The sequence below is a fragment of the Liolophura sinensis genome, chromosome 1 (genome assembly GCF_032854445.1).
Source record: "Liolophura sinensis isolate JHLJ2023 chromosome 1, CUHK_Ljap_v2, whole genome shotgun sequence".
NCBI classification, from domain to species: Eukaryota; Metazoa; Mollusca; class Polyplacophora; order Chitonida; family Chitonidae; genus Liolophura; species Liolophura sinensis.
In genome coordinates, this window is record NC_088295.1 from 48,600,868 (window position 1) to 48,624,027 (window position 23,160).

At 36.5% G+C, this 23,160-nt stretch overlaps 1 protein-coding gene across 2 annotated transcripts in view; it reads right to left on the bottom strand.

The window, feature by feature from the left end:
* LOC135461785 (four and a half LIM domains protein 2-like) overlaps positions 1-23,160 on the bottom strand; it is a 58,803-nt gene that overhangs the window by 11,458 nt on the left and 24,185 nt on the right. For both annotated transcript variants that reach the window (XM_064739016.1, XM_064739017.1), the window contains exons 3-5: positions 22,470-22,650; positions 21,077-21,313; positions 19,104-19,316 (exon numbers count right to left, since the gene is read on the bottom strand). In XM_064739016.1, coding sequence (XP_064595086.1) covers positions 19,104-19,316; positions 21,077-21,313; positions 22,470-22,650 — 631 coding nt within the window. The remainder of the gene's footprint in view (positions 1-19,103; positions 19,317-21,076; positions 21,314-22,469; positions 22,651-23,160) is intronic.

The window sequence follows — 23,160 nt, forward strand, 5'->3', positions numbered from 1 at the left end:
TGTTACATAGAACAGAATTTGACTGACTACCTTGATGCTGATGGGACAGGTACTAGCCACCTATTGGCACAGTACACATACCAGATGCTTCAAACATAACATAATTCTTCAACCTTTTCGCATGTTAGCAAGGTGTTTATTCAAGCATATTCTGAAGGCATTATTCTGTGTTGACTGATAACATTATACTTCTTGTGAAGCCCTGAAACTGGCCAATCCAACCAATACAGTTTTGTCACCAAAACTGAATTAAGAGTTTGCAAAAATTGCACTGAAAGCTGCTCTTTCATATGCGACAAGGCTGGAGAATTAGGGAAACTGTTGTCATTTTGCTAAAATACAAGTATATTCGACTGTAGATTTGAGATGAATGCCATATAAAGCTAACGTGATTAATGTCATGATTTACGTATGCGGCAGTTCATTTACATCTGAAAAAGTAAGATGTACAATGTAAAAGAGCAATAACTTTCACATTGTCTTCTCCATGGTCACACAAAGTCCACAAGAAATCTATGGACCTGACATGTCCTTTTCATTGCTTGCATGATTCAAAACAAGTCTGTGGTAAAAGTTTATCTCTTATCAACAATGGTATGTTCAAATACTTACATGCACAAGATTTGTGCTGATGCACCCTTACTGGATAAAGCTGCATAAATACATGAAACTCCTCCATAGCACACGATCATATTCTATGCATGCTTTTCTGTATCCTTAGAGAGGGGTGCAAATGTAAACAAAAAATGTACCCTCAAGAAATAATGGTGGCCTACAATGCTTCTGATAAGGCATATAATCTGGCTTCAAACTATGAACCCACCCTTCTCTAATACACTGGCTTCCTACAGTTTTAAGCTGTCAATACAAAATAAGAGAGCAAAGAAAACAGGCTATACTGGGGTTCTGCACAGCAGCAGAACGGTTTGGTGCACAGGGTTTTAAAGAGTTAATAGTTCACAATGCTAAATTAGAAAGGCATGTCTGTCCCCAGCAGTATATGTAAACAAGTTCTCTCAGTTCTCATCATAGATTTAGCCCTGTATGGACTCAACACTTAATGCATGTACAGTACATCCTTCTAGACTTCCAGTTAAAGGCCAAAACATTGATACAACATCTTGTGTAATGAATTCTACAGCTAACTACACCTCTCCTTCATTAATTGGTGGTCACTAGGGGATAAATCCACAATCCATATCATAAGCATGTTGTAATTTTAGTAGGTCACTGCATGTTGCCTGAAAGAACCAATACGCCTAGGCCCTAAGATCAATCACAATGGGAAAGAGAGTTGCCACAGGCCTGGGCCCTAAGATCAATCACAATGGGAAAGAGAGTTGCCACAGGCCTGGGCCCTAAGATCGATCACAATGGGGAAAAAGAGTTTCCATAGGTCTAGGCCCTAACACCAATCACACTCGGGGGAAAAGAGCTGCCACAGGCCTAGGACCCAAGACCAATCACAATGGGGAAAAAGATTGCTCATAGGCTAAGGCCTATGGGGAAAGACAGTTGTTGGGTGTTTATCAAGATTCTTGCATTTAATATAACAAATGGTCTGTACTGTTTATTTTATTTTTATTTGCAGATAAGTGGAAACCAAAACAAGAAGTAAAAAACAAATGTTCTAGCTGCCACGTAATCTACACGCTTCACCACTCTTTTCACGTGGTCTGTCCACATTTCAGCAGCTCCAATTATCAACTATATTACCTTTATATCATCATTAGCTGACAACAGCAAAGTACTATCTTTTCCAGCGTTTAGGCAACACCAAATTTATTGCTTTTCATGGGAGAGCCAACACTAAAAAAAATTTTAAAACGGAATAAAACTGAAAATCCACTGTTCTTGCCTGAATAGCCTGTTCTTATGACTTTTTTTTTCTGGGGTGTCTGCAAAGGGTGTGGTAAAAGAATGCAGCAAGGTCTATATTCACAGTTAAATATAATTCCATAGTCTAGTCGTGCGTACAGCACTCAAGATTTCTAATGCATACACATACACTTAGAAATACTTCCATATACAGTTCAGCGTTCCTGTAATTATGTCTCAGAGACCTACACATAGAATGTACATGTAGAAGGGCACCTGTACTTGTAAGGCGTGCATTGATCTGAGATAACATCTTTATCCAACAACATGTACACTCTAGTACACTATCCCCAAGGTCAGCTTTAACAGTTAACAGTGAGTACAGAACCCATGATACATACTTGTGAGCTCATGAGTTGAAATCATGTGCCTCAAAGACCTACACAGTGAAAACTCCAGGACTCTTGTGCTATGTCTTGACAGCCCCATCCCTACAATTGACTATAACATCTTAACTGTGGGTGGACATGCCTTTATTCGGCTAGACCCCAAACATGGCAAATCTCGCAGCTATAAATAGCCTGGTAAAAATGAAACAGCCAACTTTTCATCAGTTCATCACTCCCAACAAAAAGGCGGGACTTTTTTTTTTTCATCATAGCCACAGGCAAACAGCCAAATCTCCCAAAATAAGTTCGGCTCCTCATTCAGTCAGCAGGTTTAACATCTCTAAAAAAAGGATTACGCACAAAACACTGCTGCAATGTGCGTAATAGACACAAATATTGATTGTCATGCTTTTCTTTTCTGTATCATGAAGCTAAGACAAAAGATTTTCATCCATCCACAGAAACAGTTCTGACGCCAATAGCATTTGCATATATCAGTTGATAATAAAGGTCTTTGTCACCCGTGCCACATAAATTCATCCATCCAATGAGAATGAGTATTCATATGTGTCACTATAGTTGCATAAGACATCCATGTCAACGGACACAGTAATGTAACGTGCTTGTAGTTGTCACATTAATGCTATACTTAATCGGCTCATTAATGTTACACTTAAACTACCACATGCAATCATGTTACACTTAAAGGGCAACGTCAGTACAGCCAGGATGCCACATTTATGTTATACACTTAAACTGCCACATTAATGTTATACTCAAGCTGCCACATCAATGTTACACTTAAACTGCCACATTAATGTTATACTCAAGCTGCCTCATCAATGCTACCCTTAAACTGCCACATTAATGTTATACTCAAGCTGCCACATCAATGTTACACTTAAACTGCCACATTAATGTTATCTTCAAACTGGCACATCAGTGTTACACTTAAACTGCCACATTAATGTTATACTCAAGCTGCCACATCAATGTTACGCTTAAACTGCCACATTAATGTTATACTCAAGCTGCCACATTCAAGTTACACTTAAACTGCCACATTAATGTTATATTCAAACTGCCACATTCATGTTACACCTGAGCAGCCACATTAATTAATGTTATTTATTTATTTATTTATTTGATTGGTGTTTTACGACGTGGTCAAGAATATTTCACTTATACGACAGCAACCAGCATTACGGTGGGAGGAAACTGAGCAGGGCCCACGGGAAATTAAGTAATGTTATACTTAAGCTGTCATACAAATGTAATCTATACACCGACTAATCCATGGAGCACTTCAACAGCTATATCAATTAAACTTACCATCAGTAAGAGTTATTATATACAAATTTATTTAAAAGTGTATGTCACTTGAAACCTGACGCCAAGTTGATAAATTAAAGTAGAAACAATAATACACATTTTAAGAGAATTTAATCAGATGTCTCTGGTTAGAAAGTAGATATTAGTACAGCCTCATATAGTCAAGCATCAAAGCAGCTTAATTATGTCATAAATCAAATTAACGTGTTGAATTAATTACACCCTAATGTTACACATGAAAATAGTGAAATATCAAACAGATGGATAAATCAGAGTCAACAGAATTAAATGTAATGTTGATGACACGTTATATCTCTGCCTGACACGTCACAGTTTGAACTGTGAGTGCATATACACATAAGCATCCATCTGCCTGATTTATTCTAATATGCTAACACTTAGAGGCCTGTGTTAATATGTTCTGTTCTGGGTTGCAGAGGTTTTAGGGCAGACCCCTGTGAAATATACAGGACTGCCCTCCTAGAAAAGCATTAACCTTTTGATCTTGCTGGCAGAGGTAGTAAACCGCAGTCACCCACAGGCACACACACATATATATATATATATACATACACCATTTGGGGAGCTACCTGAAGTAATGGAAAGGAAGCATTTGCTAGAACATGTGTTGGAGGAAGTCGGCGGGCCGGCAGGCCTGCTCACAAGGAGCAGATATATGAGGTGATAGGTGAAGGGATGAACTGTCTATAAACAACATGCACAAGCCAAGCTGTGAGTCAGAAAATTCCTATAAAAGCAGCTGAAGTCTGTATGTAAAAGTATCCAGCAGGCATGAGGTGAGATGAATTCTGCATGGTTTTACAGAGCTCAGACATATAGTCCAGTATACACCTAGATGAAAGGAGTTTTAAGGAACCAGTTGTGATTCTGGTAGTTGGCATGTACTTCTTCACCACGCAACTTTATCTGGGATTTGGATTGCCTGGACACAAGTCAATCATTTGGTTTAGGGGACAGTATGAATTGCAGTGAAAATCAATACACAGAATGTCCCTTAAATAGAATAGATCCAAAAATATGACATTCTACAACTATCATGAAAATCAAGATTGTCATGCATAGATCCACTGGATGAATGTCTCCTTAACCATTTGCAGCATTTTTGCTTAGATCTAGCACATGTCCAAGGGCATAGATTTGGCCTTGGCAAGGTTAACTCTACATGATGAAAAATCTGTGCAGACTTGAGAAGTACATTTACACCTATAATCTCTGTATGTTACACCTATCACACATTTTGTCCCACAATACTATATTTCACCTAAAATTTAGCATTTTGCAAGTGACACATTTTGTTTGTTTATGATTAACGTATCCATAATTTATAGGACAATTTGCAGAGGTCTTTGTGAAGCTTAATTCATTTCTCATCAGAAAATTTTCAGACGTTTAAATGCTTTTGAAAGTGTATTTTCATCCAACCGAACTTTAAGTGAAATACACTAAATTGTTTCAAACTTCCTAATGACTTACACCTGTATAATTTTTTTTCCCTATATGGCAGAATGCATGGAGAACTAACTTCACACACACCTAATTAAATGGCGAAAAGGCTGAATTTTGGGGTCACATGTTGGCCTACAGAGTATCTCTATGAACAGCCTCAGCCCCCACTCTTAAGCTGGTCTGGCTAACAGACATGCAGGCTACATGATTCAGCAGCCCACTGGGGTTAACCCACAGGCTACACACCCACATGAGCTACAGATAATTATTAACATCTCTGGTAAGATGTTACTTATTAGGTGAGATGAAGACGTACTCCCCCTACCCTAGGGAATCTCCAGCCAAGCACTATGACAAATTGGTGAACAACACAGAGCATAAATTTAAGCTACTGCAAACAACTAATCCAACCATAATAACTCATCCTGTAACTTCAATCAAGGTGTTCATTATCAAACTAGAATAGGAAAGGTCCAAGCTGGAAAGTACGTCAGTCTATTGGATGAAGGAAACTGGAAGGCCTAGATTAAACTGCTGCCCTTTGGCAAGTCGCTGAAGAACTTTTCCATGTGTGACAAGAAAGATATGCACACCTCACTGCTGGAACACAAGAATTAAATCTCCAATGAATTATCGACTTCACAAATCGCCACACAAGCATTATCAACTGTTACATATGGGATAAAGAGCCACAGCATGCAGCACTGGCAGACATAAGAATATGAGATTATAAGATCTATTTTGCAGTTTACAACTTTTTTGTTTTTGATAACAATATTTTTTAAATAATTATCACAGCATGGTCATTTTGAAAGAAACTGGAAACAAAGGCTGTTATCCAGACAGTCAATCCTGCGCAACCAGTAGTACATTACATAAAGATAATACAGACCTGCACCTACATATATATATAAAATACCTATATATATATGTTTAAAATGCCTTCAAAGTATAAATATGAGTGTTCAATTTAAAAAAAAGCCAAGGGGTTGATAACAGGCTTCAATTCTTTAATAGTTTTCTACAAGAAATCTAAGATAGCAGACTGTAGCCATTACGACACAAGCTTATGTACAGCGCAGGTACGAACGTATTGCCTAAGTACAAACTTGATTGGTTAAAAACTGTTCAAGACAAAAAGTCCACACACCACTTCATTTCATGATGGAAAAAGATACACAATATTTGTTGGGTTAGTTACTTTCCAAAGAGTTTAATATTATTGTTCCCTACTCAACAGTGTTCTTAAAAATTCATATACATGCATTTATCTGAATTACACCCCACCGTCTCCCTCCTCCTCTACCCCCCCCCCCCCCCCCCCCACCCCCACCCCCACTAAAAAGTAGATCGGTACATTCTACTATCGATCTTTATGCTAGGTAAATTAATTATCATTCTTGATGGGAGAGATTATTTAATAAATATAACACACATAAAATATACACTAAGAAGTTAATTAACTCGGTGATAGAAAGTTACAGTTTCACAAAGAACAATTCTAACTCGGAGATGATTGATATTTACAATAATGAAATAACAACAGGGCAAATTTTATTTAAGCAATATACTTCTCAGGGAATAAAGTCAGCCAAAACATGGAATCCCAACAGAGGATGCTAGTAGTAATGCCTAGCTGAGTGAAAAAACATATATATAACCCATGACATCTTAGTTAACAGCAATCCATACACTTTGCTGACTCAGCCATTTATCTCCAGGTCTGCGTGCCGTAAACATTCTAACAACTGCTAATCTGAAGCAGACGGCTCAATATAGCCAACACAAATATACCTTTCTACCCTAATAATTCAAACATTGAGTAGTTAAGCCCATGCAGGATTTCTGCTTTGCATTTAAATTTTCTCATTTCTTATTTTTGATGAAGACCCTCATATTATGTAATTAAATGGTATCTGTAACTGAATCAAACCTTATTCAAAAGTGGTATGGAAAACAGTTCATGGAATATCGGTGATGATCTGATCTTCCAAACATGGGCTTCACATTCTTCAGTAACATTCTAAATTCACATCTGCTGTAATTTGCCCACATTAACCATTGCAAGAGACAAAATTAGAAACTCAACTGTCACTGAAGGGTATTATTTTGCAGTAAGTCATGGTTATTTTGCAGTAAGTCATGGTAACGTCGTATGATTCATCAACAGATTTTACCGCAGCTGCAGCCTGACTGACAACATGCACATCTTATCACGACCTTTTAATAGTTGAACCATAATCAGTATCTAGAGAACCCTGACTTATCTTTCTCTTTTCACTGTTAACCATATGTGTGAGTCTCAGGTACACATAGCAGGGATAATGTAGAAATATATATATGTACGCTAGATATGCTACCAAATGATATTCCTATTTAACAGCTGTACCTATAGGACAAACCTTTGCATTTCACAATGAAAATGTGTTCATATACACATGAATATCATGTCTATAATACGAAAATACTATACTAAAGCTTCCAGATGGCTTTCTCTCCAATCTTTTTCATGTCAAAAAAAAAATCTAAATCTCATTTTTCCTCTCATCATTCTGGATGTTGGACATCATACATTTTTTAAGAGGCAAAATATTCAATAAACAGGAAACACTAAAAAAAAACAAGAAAAAAACTTCAGTATGTTTTCTGTCAATCAATCAAACCTCTGTTCTGCAGCAAGACACATCCCCTACTCTAGAGCCTCAAATTTACGGGCTGTTCCAGTCAATGGAAAAAAAGAAACTAGCTGTTTTCTAGATTTGACTTTTTCACTGTCAGCTGTCAGCCCTTATCTTAGCCTCAGTTTTCTTTCCAAACAAATTATTAGCTTTGGACACATTACATGCTTCAATTCATAAAAGACCCAAGAAAAATATTTCACATATAGCAAACACAGAGACAAGAAAGTCTTAAACTCAATATCCAACATAAAAGGAAAGTCTATTAAACTCAATATCCAAAATAAAAGGAAAGTCTACTTATTTAGTAAATTTAGTGGCTTTGAAGATTAATTTGACTAGCATTTATTCAATCATTGTGCAAGTCATACTTCCATAAATATTAATCTGCACCTCAATAAAATGTAAGCAAAGTAAAGAACAAGCCAGTGAACAGAAAAGAGAGAAAAACAAGGCCTTTCTCTAAATTAATTAGCGACAGAGCACATCTGTTTTAAACACCAAGTACAGACCGGCATCTGTGGCAGGTCAGCCTGACCTTGTGGTCAGGAAGGTGAGAAATACAGTGTTATAAGACCTAGAAGCTGTGTAGAGAGATGAAGATGTCTTACCCTGGATAATAACACAGAGGGGCTTGCCTCCCTTACTGACCAGACCCTGAGTACCGCTTACACTGACCAACTGACTGCTGAGGTCTACAGTCCCCACCCTTGGTGAACTAATACTAAATCCACCCAGCTTAATTCTTACTTTCTAAACTTTTGTACATACATCTCCTTAGTAACCAGCTTAGGGATGGTGTGCAAAACTGGACCCAAAATGGAGATGGGGCCTGAAAAGGAGGGAGTGGTGCAGTGTGCAAAATTGGGGGGCAGGAGAGTGGCAAAGACAGAGGGAGACGAATTGAGGAGGGTATGGGATGGGGCCAGTCAGCTAGCCAATAATGTGACTGCTGTGTATTAACTTATATGAAATTTAACACTCGTAATAAATCTATGATCCAAAATCCACACAAACATAATTAAGAATCGAAAAGATTAAAGTATAAGTACTTTTGATTACTCCCTGCTTGTAAACAAAAAACATTGTAGCACATGTTCCAGAAGACATAAATTCTGGAAAAACAAAATAAAGCAAAACAGGTAGAGTCAAAAATCTAATTTACATGTAAATAATTCTGAGTGTAGCTATGTATATACATATCACTGTGATTTCTAATATAGTTACATGTACAATATGGCAAGATTGCTGGATGACTGCGAACATTGCTTACAGTGTAAAACTATGAGTGCAAAACTCCAATACTGACATTTATATATCCTGTTGCCAATGTAGAATTTCTAGCGGTTAAAATTTGAAAAATTATGGTAGGACGCAGCTTTCATGTGGCTGAGTGCTATGTATCATAAATAAGCATGTGCAAATAAATAAACCTGATATGATTTAACCTAATTTCACCACAGGTATGGCATGCATAGTGCATGATTTGGCATATTAGACAGATGTTATCTGATTTGGGCAACCAGAAGTTATTTTACAATTTCTACAAAATACTGCATCTGGTATAAGAACTCGACCACAAACATTTTAGAGGCAAACAAAGGACATGATATATACTACTGTTGGTATCAAAGCTTCCAGCAGGATATATTCCTACCTTTCAAACAAACTTCTGAACACATTTCTATGATGTATAGAAACTCTCAAAAATCAGATAAATTTAGTAATTTAGTCAGGGACTCAAATACAATATTTTAAGTCTAAGTTCTATGATGTATAGAACTCTCAAAAATTAGGTTAGTTTAGTACTTTAGTGATGGACTCAAGTATAATATTTTAAGTCTTCAACATCTCATGAATTACGCTAACCAATTGCATTTAAATTTATGGATCACTGGTGAAATTTATCAAGGGTTTACAGCAGTAGAATGTGCATGTACAGAACTAGACTGTTCTAGTCCATGGACCAGCTTCTCTGCACAAATGGTAAACAGAAAGCTTGAGCTGTGAGAAAGCCAAGGCCTGAGGCTGCTTATCATTTGCGATTGTTCTATGAAAACAAAGACCCACCAAGACATATTTTACTGTGGCATATGTATGTCATCGGGCATTCTGACCTGTACACAGCCTGAGAATGGCCTAGTTGTTTTGTCACAGCTCTCATCATATGTGTGCTCTGAGTCAATTTAGTGTCATTAAAACCTACAGTGACCAAACACTCCAATTATGATCACCAAACAATTAACATGAGAAGGAGTCAATACCATTTTTTTTTAATCTAAATATTTTGCTATGATTCTGAGACATTTACATAGATGTATTTGAGATTGAGAACTAATCCTTTTGAAACACCTTAATACTTATATTACAGCGAGGTATCCTTTCAATACCCCACCCTCAATCACCACACCAAACACGTGTATTACAACAATGTTTAACAATTTACTCAGAACTGCTCCCATAACTTAAAAATAGTGCTCCTCTTCCCTCCTTTGGCTGGAAAGTTATCTCACATGACTGGGGGATTACTGCACGCAGGGTTAAAATAGGGTAATAGTACGTACCTCATGCCACTGTAAGGAATATTTTAGTCACTAATACATGGTACTGTTGCCAAGTTTTGTGAGGGGGTGGCCAAATGTTAGGTTGTCAAAATATGATCCCCCAAAGTACACCAGCTAGAGTACACAGAGCATATACACACCGCTAAAGTACATAGAATATATTCGTGCGGCTAGAATACATAGAGTACATACATACAGCTAGAATATATAGAGTACTCTAGAGTACCTCGAGTGCAGTACATACAGCTAGAGTACTTCGAGTACAGTACATACAGCTAGAGTGCACAGAGTACAGTACATACAGCTAAAGTACATAGAGTACAGTACATACAGCTAGAGTACATAGAGTAGACTACATACAGTTAGAGTGCATAGAGTACAGTACATAGAGCTAAAGTACATAGGGTACAGTACATACTGGTAATTACACATAATCTGGATGCACATGTATATAATCTCATAAATAATACTACAATAGGTGTTAAAGTTACTTATAGACAACCAAGTGTGCAAAACATCTGTTTGTAGCATTATTCATGCTTTCATTATCATTTGTTGTACTTATTCCTTTCTGTTTACTTTGTTTCTATATTTGGGCACAGTTGCTTGTATGAGAAAGAGTCAATAATAATCTATAAAACTGTTTACCTTCATGGGGCCTCAGATGTAATAGACTGATGGACAGACATCTGCATTCACACGTACATGAATGTGGCAACTTTGGCTAGATTTAGAAATAGTTTGTGTATAAGTGTATACATCTATACTCGTACATCTTCCCATCATCCCGGACACTTGAGCGAGAAAGCTGAGACCTAACCTATCCCAAACTTCCTCTGTGTAATTACTCTCATGTCATCAGCAAAAATATCAAATGAGCGCTGGTGAATGGTGCTAACACATCCTGAACCCAACAGATTGGCGGAAGAGACAGGCGAATTTCCAAAGTTCATCCGTAACAGATGATCGTGGTATTGAGCAGATATAAGATAAGTGTCAGGCTTGCTTACAACCGATTTACAATTAAAATCTATTTTAATTTGTTACAGCTGATAAAAATTTTAGAAAAAAGTGTAATTAGCTTCTGCGCTTCTGCTATCTAAAATCAACCTATTCCTCAACATAATATATACACTTACATGTATGTGTAGTGATTAGTGCTTTAATAATCGTTTTGCCTAGATTCTATCAATACTGGGGATGTAATGATTTGGAAATATGTCAGCTCAGCATGTACTACTTTCCACAAACACAGCCAGATCAATCTAATAGACCGGTTTCATATGTTTGCATTGACTGCATGCTCTTTATCAGCAGGTACAGGCTTGAGTAAATACTGTCACAAATTTCGCTTTTACACTCATACGTTCAGCTTTATAAGTGGATAGGCTATAAAGCCACCTGACAATAATGATTATAATTCATGTAATGTGTATTCCTGAAAATGATAGAACAGACACATGAAAATAAGTCTACATAACATTCAAATTTCGCTTCACCATAAAGCGTGATTTTACCTTACATGAATTTCACATCGGATCTGAGAAAAATTGCCAAAAAAAAAGTTGCCCAAGAGACCTTCCAAATCCCTAACATAGGAAAGCCATACGAATTAGCTTTTCAAAAGAAAGCCAGACAGACAGACAGACAGACAGACCAAACTTCAAAGAAGAGGATTTTTGCCAGCTTTGTATATTCATGTTCTGCTGTTTATTGTTTTCGTTAATCAGTCAATGTTCAGTTAAGATAGTTACCATGACAACTTAATATATTCATGTCTTGGATGTTCGCAACATTCTGGATTTCACTTTCAAGACAATCATTTACTATGGCAGGGAGACTGGACACTGTCACTTACAGTAGGAATTTGCCCTGGGAAATAAACCAATTTACAAGCATCACTTTCAGCAGTGCATGCTTGCTGAAGTTATCTCCCATTAGTCTGACTCAACCCTGACAGGTGTGGAATGCAGGCATAACCTTCCCTTTCACTTTCACAGCATGGTGTGAGAAGTTGTGTGCTTACACAGCCGACTTTCCCCAAAATCTGTGAACTTTTTTTTGTTCACCATTTTTAAAGAGAACAATATGAGAGAAGGGAGATACACTATGTATACAATCACAAAAGAACATGGCCGTTATCAACATTTACACATACGTTTTCATGGACGAATAACTGGTTTTGCACAAAACCCCAGCTTGGGATGGGTGGGAGTTATTGTGTACCCTTTAACTATGACATCTGAGGAATGACATAAGACAGGGTGGACACAATTTCAGGGGTATGATAGATAGGTTAATATATCTGTTACATGGGCAGGAACAACTTGCGTCATGCCTTTATCAGTACATACAACATGCACAAATACACACTGAAGCTAGTCTGCTTGTTTCCTTCGAGTTTATTATTGTTTCAGCATTATGTAGGTAATATCCAGTTCTTCTAGTAACAAGACTCGTAAAGTTCACATGCTGAATCAAACATGCCTAGTGCTTCCTCACTGAATTTACACAGCCTCAAACTCCTCTGATGTGGGCAATACCAACCTTATGAACTGACTAGTACTAGACCTACTTTACTGACTAGTACAATAAATAAGGCACCTGTCAGTCCTGGTTAAGAGCTGCGCCCAAATCTCACGAATTTTTCATTTAATTTAACAGTATAACCACACAACAGTTGAAAAATCTAGATTCCTAGGATTTGTCTTCATTTATAACAGCCAAAAATTTTGTCAATGACTAAATTGCAGCCAGATTCTAAGAGTTAAAATGATCTTAGAAAAACTTTGAGGTCTGTTATCCTGCTGGAAAAATGAAGTTCCAGTACCAGAAGTAATATCTGATAGCCTTCATTTAAAGCGGATACTATTATATGCATGTGTACCACAACACACATTCGTCTATATACATAAGGCTTCAGTAAAGAAGTATTCTTGGTACATCAACACCAGGGATACACCTTCAAATATTTTTCCAGCTACCTTAAAATCCCTTCAGTTTATCAGTATATTGAACTGAGGAACAAGTTTTGTGCTCGTGACAGAACCCATGTACACAATAATGCAGGTAAATATTAACTACCCTACATCACCCTAAATTTCGTTCACGACTAACTTGCCCATTTTTCCTGATTCTGAAAATCCTGTTGAGTTTAGAAAGGTGTTCTGAGGTTTGCTGGGAACATGGGATGATTGTCTTCTGGAAAATTGTAAGTTTCAGCATAAAAAACAATACTTCTGAGACATTTATTTGAGACATTCCTCTAAAAATGCACTTTTGTGGACGAAATTTTAGGTCATCTAGGTTACCTGAGGTAAGCTAACTTTCTCCCATAGAATCAACATCTGTAACATTAAATACTGTAAATGTCACCATAATGATAATGTACATAATGATAATGTACATAGTGATAATGTACATAATGTTAATAGTATTATAAATATTACATACATTATCACTATGTATTAAATAGAGTATACTGAGAGTAAAACATTATCAGAACTGCTTCTGATACGGCCATATTGATGACCCTTCATTACAGGTTTATAAAACAGAGAGACAAATCAATACACAACATCTTGTTTTTAAATATCTTGTATATGGCCACATATGTCTTTTAACACGTTGCCATGTTAGTTATAATCAGTTTAATAGCCTACAGCAGCTGTGTGGAAGCTGTGCGAAAAAATTGTACTGTTATTTTCAACGTTCTCTACACAAAGCTGAGATTTCCAGAGATCTACTGACATGTATCCGATTATGAGTTAGTAATCGAATGTTCAGTTTTATCTAAGGTATCCCTTCCACCATCAACTCACGCAAGTCGATGTATTCAAATACCTTGATTTATTTAGCCAGTTACCTCCCCTTGTTGTCTACACGACAGGAGATGTTCGCCGAACTTGAAATGTTAGTCTCGGTATTGTGTCGTAATTATGCTGTCTACCGTGTAACTTCAGTTCTGCCGTACAGATCATTGGGAACTACGAATACTTCATAAAAATGTATCGCTAGAAAGGAAGATCGTGTTTGGTTCGACGAGCGAACGTTGCATTGTGGGAATCTCTGCTCTGCCTCATTTGCATGTTATCTCGTTGGGTGAACAGTTTAGACCAGTGACAGATTCCCCCTTGTAATTCTCTTAATTGACAATTTTTGGATAATATAGGCCCAGGAGATTTAGTTAGGAGTCAAATGCAACTTATTTTTGTATTTAGCTGAAAAAACTAAAAAATTCTGAATTTCTTTCTGAGGTATATCCCCTTCATTACTTCTCTTTTATCTACAAAATATGTAATTGAATTACGAGACAACAGACAAGTCCTGCTCGTTCATCCATATATACATACATATTACAGTAAGTTTTTTCATTTTACATGAGCCGACTGTTCCAGAACTTACCATATAATGTGTGATGAATGTTCTCACCTGCTGATAAACGAGTAACCAGGTATATAAAACAATGATGACCTCGTAAAGGTAGGCCGTGCAAACTCTAATGGTCTGCTAACAAATCAGCAAATTCTCAGGCTATATCACACAGAACGCTTCAAACCTTCGATACAACTGCTATAGTATGAACAACAGGTTAAGTCGGAGAAGAGGAAAAATGCTGGGATTGTCACTGTCAGATGTCAGTGCCCCCTCCTACTCACAGAGCACAGAATGGAAGGTATAGAGTGAGTACAGGACATTGCACATGTCCTGTCACCCAGTACTGAACGGGTGCTCGGCCTCCACAGTGCTTCCTGAATGACTAACGCACACTGTAATTCAGACAGCCACCTAAATTTCCGTTCACTAAATCACAAAATCTACTACACTAAACATCTTCAAAAAAGAACAGATGTACTTTCACTATAAACTTAAAACAAATACACTTCATCATTGCAGAGTTTAAGCATTTATTTTCGCATACTCCTCTCCACACCAAAAAAAAATGCAGACATGTCAAAGCCATTTACGCCCATCGAAAGCTTCTATGGGCACACATGAAAGGGCTAAAATATTTCAGTATCTATGGTACTTCAATAGAGACCATGATGAACAGTAGCATTATAGGTGATCTCCAGACCTGGCAAAAGTGACCTCGCCTGCATGTGGGTGACAGAGTAGCCTACAGTGGTTGACAGTTCATTGTTAGACAGATCAGTCTGTTGACAGGTAGACATGCAGGCGTCTGGGCATCACTGTGTATGGTTTTGGAAGGGTCACCCAGTTCAGATACACACACACACACACACACACATATATATATATATATATATATATATATATATATATATATATATATACGCTCTCAGAGCATACAATTACAATACAGGTAAGGGCAGAAATAAAATGTAGTACAGGTAAGAAACAGACAGACAATACCTATAAGTATGTTAATAAGTGGGCTTTTTTTTTACATTTTCTTTTGAAACAGAAAAACAGTATTTGTCTCAAAATACTTTGATAAGATATAAGTTATAATACTGACATATTGACAAGTGAAATCAAGTGATGCGGCTACATGTTAAATGCAGCTATGTAAAAACATAGCTTCAATTCACTCTCCTGACAGTGATGAGAAGTCTATGTAGTAAGGCACACAAGAAACTGCACTTATTTATACATATATGTACAAAATGATTTTTTTTTGTCATAGATGCAACACTAAAGAATTTTTCACTTAATATGATAGCAGCCAGAGTATTTCATCACGGGTAGAGGACTCTGGAGCATCTTGAGTAAACCTCCGAACATGGCAAAATAAACTGGAGAACTTAATATGTCGTATTGGTCTCCAGCTAACTTTATGTAAAAGTACACGAAAGAGCACCTCTGACCTCCAGAACAATGGACCTAGGGGACGCTACAAGGTTTTCCTATCCACCAATATGACTGAACCCATGTCTCATGTGACCTATCTATTGAAAGGCAAATTGATATTGTCTGGCTCCTGGGTCATGAAACGATCTTAAGCAGAAGTCAAAATTTCAATCATTAAACTTTATGTTCTTTGCCATTATTTTAGCTGAAATTTGTTTGACAATACCTTGCTCAGAATTTACAATGTCAAGCACTATTTTAAATATAGTAATTTTGATGGGATTTGAGATTTTGACTTACATCTAAGATTGCTTCTTGATCCTGGGCCCCAGTGTCTGGTGAAGGTAGCTACAGCTACACTCAAACATGAAGCCTCATGCATCAAATACTACATGTACTGCATAAAATAAATGATATACAGCTTCACTGTTAAATAAATTACCAGTATAAACACATAATAAAATCATTTTTTTTGGGGGGGGGGGAGACACTGAACAATGAACTTAAAGACTTAACTGGTCAAAAATGCTATAGCTACATATATGCTTAGCTCAGAAAAAGTAACTGTACAATGTCTTAATTAACTGTACTGCGACTTGAAATGCTGAAATAACACGACTGATCTTTAATATCTTTAGTACACAAAACTTCAGACTTACACATTTCTGACAAATTTATGACCTAGATGTATCCACACATAGTGCAAAATAAAATAAATAAAAAAAACTATTCCTAGAAATGATTTAATTTTGGTAGACATTTGAACACTGGGCATTATATTTTATCATATAACAGAATATATGAGCTAGTAACTTGTTGTAGAGAAAACTCTACAAAACTCTTTTTTCTAGCCATAGGCACGACTAGACATTACTACTGTTGAGTAAGAAGTAAACCATTTGTGTTACTATACACTTCAGGCCTGCCATGTGTAGCTGAAAGCCAGTCCATACAAAAGATCACAAGAGCTTTAAATATGTACCCTTTGAAATTGTGTCACTTGCGCTTTGAAAGTTCAATAAAGGAACATTCTGACCTATGTAACTATTTTCACATGAGCTTAGAATAAAAATGTTATTCTTCAGTCCACACAAATTCTCACAGACTGTTACATGAAACTTCATTGTTTACAGGTGTACCAGGGGGTTTAGTATGCCCTTGAATTAAAGCCAATTATACCAGACAGGATGGCCTCGCATGACACTATTATATAGTTATCTAGAGGACATGTAGACATTCTAGTACATTTACAGTGTAAGTAAACTGACAACAACTGGGTAATGTACAAGTACCGTTATAATTTTGATAAGTTAACCAGAATTAATTAACAGAAATATTATAAATAATTTAATTACCGTACAGAAACATATATTTTCACTTTAAATACCACCATTTCTGAACAACTGCACATGTAAATGTAGCAGTACAAGTTTCCTTTCCCTGGTGAATCAGTCATAACTGACTTGACTGGCATACAGGTACTACAGTGTAAATGTATGCATAATAGCTTGATGCTCTAGCACACTTTATTTCTTTTTCTCACATCAATAAAGAAGAATGTTTTACCACAAAGAAACCTAAAAATTCTCTTTTAATACCAGCTGTTGTGTTTTTATTAAGTCAATACAGAAGACGTTCTATTTTAGTAAAAACAAAACAAGGGACTTCAATTTTCAAACTCCATTCCAAGGCAGTGTCTACTAGCTTTATATAATCGCACACATAAAGTAACTGTACAGCCAGCAAGAGTTAGCGAAATCCAACTGACCTGAATACAAAGACTAACCTAATTATAAAATAAAATTAATTCAATCTGTTAATATTTATATAGCTTTTGGCCCTATGTAGCTGTTTTATGTAATCCCACAAGTCAAACCAGATGTTTGAGTAGCTCAAGTATGTCACATCGCTATATATGAATTTTACTACACATTATAAATTTATCTCTACATTACACATCCATGTAAGTACATGTAGGTATGCACATATACATGTAGCTAACTGGGGCAGTAGATGAGATCGAGCTGGAGAAAATAACCTAAGTTCAAGCCACAACAATTCTTCAATTCTTCCAGGAGTGCAATCATGTATGTTTCAAGGGCCATTTCTCTGAAATGCTCATTTCTAACTGCTTTACTTTAAGTCCTGAAGTCAGTTTACTTACCATCTTAAGAATTAATTAAAGCTGTCTTTTCATACTTAATAATTTTACCTTTTGAGGTGATCGAAAGCGCCAGCATATTATGATCCACAAATAACAAAGATAACATAGTGTGCTCAAAATAATGTTAGTTGGCTGTTGACAAACGAAATGATCAAAGCATGGGATTCAGTCACTAGAGCTATGACAAATGCCACAGTTGAGAGAAAGTTGATCTTAAATTCTTGAGTGACATTTTTAACAACCCCATAGACTGGAAGAGAAAACCAACACATTTGTGCCCGCAAGAGGAATATGCGTAAGCAAATCACTTGTGGAGTTGATAAATTATTTGCAAGACCTTTGTTGTCCTGAGTCAAATTTTGTGTATTTTTTACATAAAATTGATTAGTAGAAGAACAATTTTTTTTTTTTTTTCTGTACATCAGTTTATGAACAAGAGAACAATTAATGCATCTCTGCAGCAGAGCACCTGGAAGGGCCTCATGCCTGAAACATTTATTGTTTTTGATCTGTTTGTGTACCTTTATAGCTTTTGAAGCAGTGAGCTTGCGTAACGCCATTGATCATCATGGTTTGTTGCATCTTAAGTGACTGACTGATTTATGGGAGTTTAAAAGGCTGTGGTCAAGAATTTTCACTTTAAACCATGTCAGGTGGAGAACACTGGAGTGAACCACTGACCTTTGTCACATACCTGACAAACATGTTGACTTGAACCGACAGCCAAATTTGTACACGCTGCAACATTACACAGATATAGTCATCTTGCACCCAGTCCCATCATTCAGTGAAAGGTCTAACCAACCAACAGACAGAGAGACAGAACAACTGACCTACACGTAAACACAGTCAATAAATACCTCTGATGAATTCTTACCTCATCACAGGCTGGACATCTGGGCTTAATGAGCTCCGCGTAATGTCGCTCACAGTACACCTTGGAGTCTTTGTGACAGTAAGTCAGGTCCACCAGCAATTCATCACACGTGTCACACACGAAACAGGCAGGGTGCCAGCAGGCCTTCAGACCCACCTTAGGGGCAAACACAGCCACTTCCCCAGCATCAACCTCACCCTGGCAGTTATAACACTGTGGGGAACGAAAAGGAAACGTTAGATTAATTCATATAGACATTTCTACATTTGCGTACAGATACAAAACAGGTATGGCCACAGCAATTTTAATTCTTGTTTTACAGGCGGAATAAATATTTTATCATGGATGAAGGAGGCTATGAAAAAAACAAAAATATTGAAAATCATCTAATTTGTGGAAAATGTGGACTATCCATGGCATTTTTTTCTTCATTTAACGTCATCTATCTTACTTTAAGCCAGTAATACACTGAGAATGTTTGACTTTAATGATGACAGTTACTGTGCATTCATGGATGGAGTAAACTATCCTGGCACACATGATGTACCACACAAAATCAACTATCTTTTCGATTTTGTAATACATATCAAACCTGACCAAAAAATATAGAAGAATGCCTATAAGGTATGCTTTTGTCAAATCATCTGCTCCAATGAAGAATTACTGAAGTGAAAGGGGGATAAGTCATAATGGCAGAATAAGTGTTAGAGTTGCTTCCCTTCATCACACACCAGTCAAGTTAGGCACCAACTAATCTTTCTTCAGATGATTTGGATTTATATTCCCCCCAAAATAGCTTGAAATCTATCAATGATAAATGTTAGTGCTGTCAATGGATGTCAATTGGGGCCATTTACTTTGATGACATCTTTGTGAATTTTTCTCTGGTTTGCACCAAAAGTATTAACATATTAACAATTACTGTCAAAGAGTACATGAACATTAAGTAAAAAATAGTGTCTGCCTAAAATGAAAGAGTGAAACGGTGAACTATGTCAAGAAATGCTTCAAATTATCTTTTTACATTTCTTCTTACAATTCAAAATCAATTCTCGTGTAAGTGTTTTTCTGAGACAATATTTTCGAAACAGCATTATTTTGAACACCTAAAAATCCATCAAAACTTATAAAAATGATCCTAAAGGTAGTTCATCATGGAGGATTTTACAGAAAAATCGTTCCTACTTCACTTCAAATGATTTGTGAGCATTTTACAGAAAAATCTCCAGAGGCACGGCAAATAAAAGAAATTCTTCTCAAGAAAGTGATGTCAATAGTAGATAGTCAAAACAGGCCACCGTCTTTCCTACTTCACTTCAAATGATTTGTGAGCATTTTACAGAAAAAACTCCAGAGGCACGGCAAATAAAAGAAATTCTTCTCAAGAAAGTGATGTCAATAGTAGATAGTCAAAACAGGCCACTGTCTTTCCTACTTCACTTCAAAGGATTTGTGAGCATTTTACAGAAAAAATCTCCAGAGGCAGGGCAAATAAAAGAAATTCTTCTCAAGAAAGTGATGTCATGTCTCATAACTTAGATTGTCAAAACAGGCCACCATCTTTCCTACTTCACTTCAAATGATTTGTGAGCATTTTACAGAAAAATCTCCAGAGGCAGGGCAAATAAAATAAATTCTTCTCAAGAAAGTGATGTCATGTCTCATAATTTAGATTGTCAAAATAGGCCACCGTCTTTCCTACTTCACTTCAAAGGATATGTGAGCATTTTACAGAAAAAATCTCCAGAGGCAGGGCAAATAAAATAAATTCTTCTCAAGAAAGTGATGTCATGTCTCATAATTTAGATTGTCAAAACAGGCCACCATCTTTCCTACTTCACTTCAAATGATTTGTGAGCATTTTACAGACTATAATCTATAAATAAATATACCACCCCCACCAAAAATTAAAAAATCAAACAAAATAAAAGAGAAACAATTCTCACAGGAAAACAATAAAACACACAACGTACCGAGCTGATGGTTGTGTTTTCCCTGGCATATCCAATTTCCATCACATTCTCATCCCGGAATGTTCGGAATTCTTTAAATTCTTTTTTCTCTTCCTCTGAAGATAAACTCTTGCAATACTCGCTTGACAGGTCCTGCTTAGGGAGTTGAACTATGAGCTGAATGTCTCGATACTTTTCCCCTGGGCTTCCGATCTTGGGGATTTTATGATTTGGCAACTGCTCCATATATTCTTCTATCTGCACATGGACATTTGGAACAAATCAATACCACCGTACTGCAATTGCCACAATCTCCTTTCATCCGGACGTAAAAGCGGTTTGTTTGTTCTTTTATTTCCTCCTGAATTTTTATTCAAATACTTCTCTAGAGACCAATCAATCAATCTTTATCCCAGAGAAATGATTTATACATAGATATACACAGGAAGCATGGTCACTTCAAGTATGTAAAGTACCCAGGATAACATATTCTGCTGATATCATATGTGCCTCTTTCTCTTGAATATTCCATCCATACCATCTGTTACATGTATGTGGAGGTTATTTCTTACATGCAGTTAAATGTTCAGCTTGAATTGTCAATTCAACATTCACTGGTAACAGAATTTAATTTATGCACTGACTGATTTATAGTTGTCTATAAAGACCATCTAAATTGTGAAACAAAACTTAGAGTGCTCGTATGCTGGAACAACTCCCAGACTGACGAAGCTGACTTAGTTTTAACTTCAAAACAGTTTACTGTGCCAAAATTGTGACTTACAAAAAGAAATGTTATTTTAACACTACATGCTGTGTTTGATTTTAATGACAGAAATGAAAATTAAAGTCAAAAAATCTAAAACTTATTCACATTCATTAGTTTTTGGTACTGGAAGTTGAAATTTGGAAACTTTTGCATTAAAATAACATTGATGAAGCAGACGAAATTTTAAATGATTTTAATTTAAATAAAAATGAAAATTAAAGTCAAAAATTTAAAACTTATTCACACTCATTAGTTTTTGATACTGGAAGTTGAAATTTGGAAACTTCTGCATTAAAATAACATTGATGAAGCAGACAAAATTTTAATTTCTAATGCCGCAAAAACAAGCCTTAAAATCATACTCAAATTTTGACTAAAGTCAGAAATGGCTTTGTGGAATCTGCCCTAGGTGCTCTATGGGACCCAATATTCTGCCCCTGATTAAGTTGCACACTCTCATTGATTCTGTAAATTGTCTAGAGTTTGTGTATATTGTGTAGCATAATATTCAAGAGGAAAATACATAACATTTCACATCATTCACCGGATATGTAACAGAATAAGTGGCCTCCCTTTAAGAGTTTATGACATTTATTTGTTACTAAAATGAATTATTTGTCATTAACCATAGTAAGTACTGTGTACCTTATGACTGGAGAGCCCTGGAGGCACCCAGGTGTAACCCTCCTTAAGCGCCCTCTCCTTGACGACCTGTAGTTTGGGGTCTTCCTGCTTCTTCCAGCCCAACCTGTCCCTGACGTTGACCACTTCTTCATGGTAGACATCATGAATTTCACGTGGACAGCGACAGTTGTTACAGGTGTTTCTGTAACACACATATTTAATTCTTACTTCATTGTTGTTGATACAATGTATTTCACCTAATGTTTAGGATTTTTCAAATGACACACTTTTTTTTTTGTTTAATTGATTATTTTATATTTATTTGATTAGTGCTTTACATTACACTTAAAAATAGTCAACTCATACAACAGCAGCCAGCATTATGGTGGTAGGAAATCGGGCAAAGCCTGCGAGAAAACTTGACTTTTCATTCTGTTCACAGTGAAAGCAATTTTGACAACTTCACTTATAATGTCACATATGAGTAAGCCATCCTGCCAGTGACGTCATCTTGTGACGTCATGATATCATATCAGACAGTTGTCATTTACCGCATAATATCATGAGAGCTGGACTGTTAAAGTGTATAAACAATAAAGGTCTATGAGTGAAGGAAACTCAGGTCTTTGACCAGTATGTCTTTGACCAGGACCTAACAATCCTGTGGATCTAAAGCCACAGCCAAAATGTTTTATTTCACTAATGCCGTAGC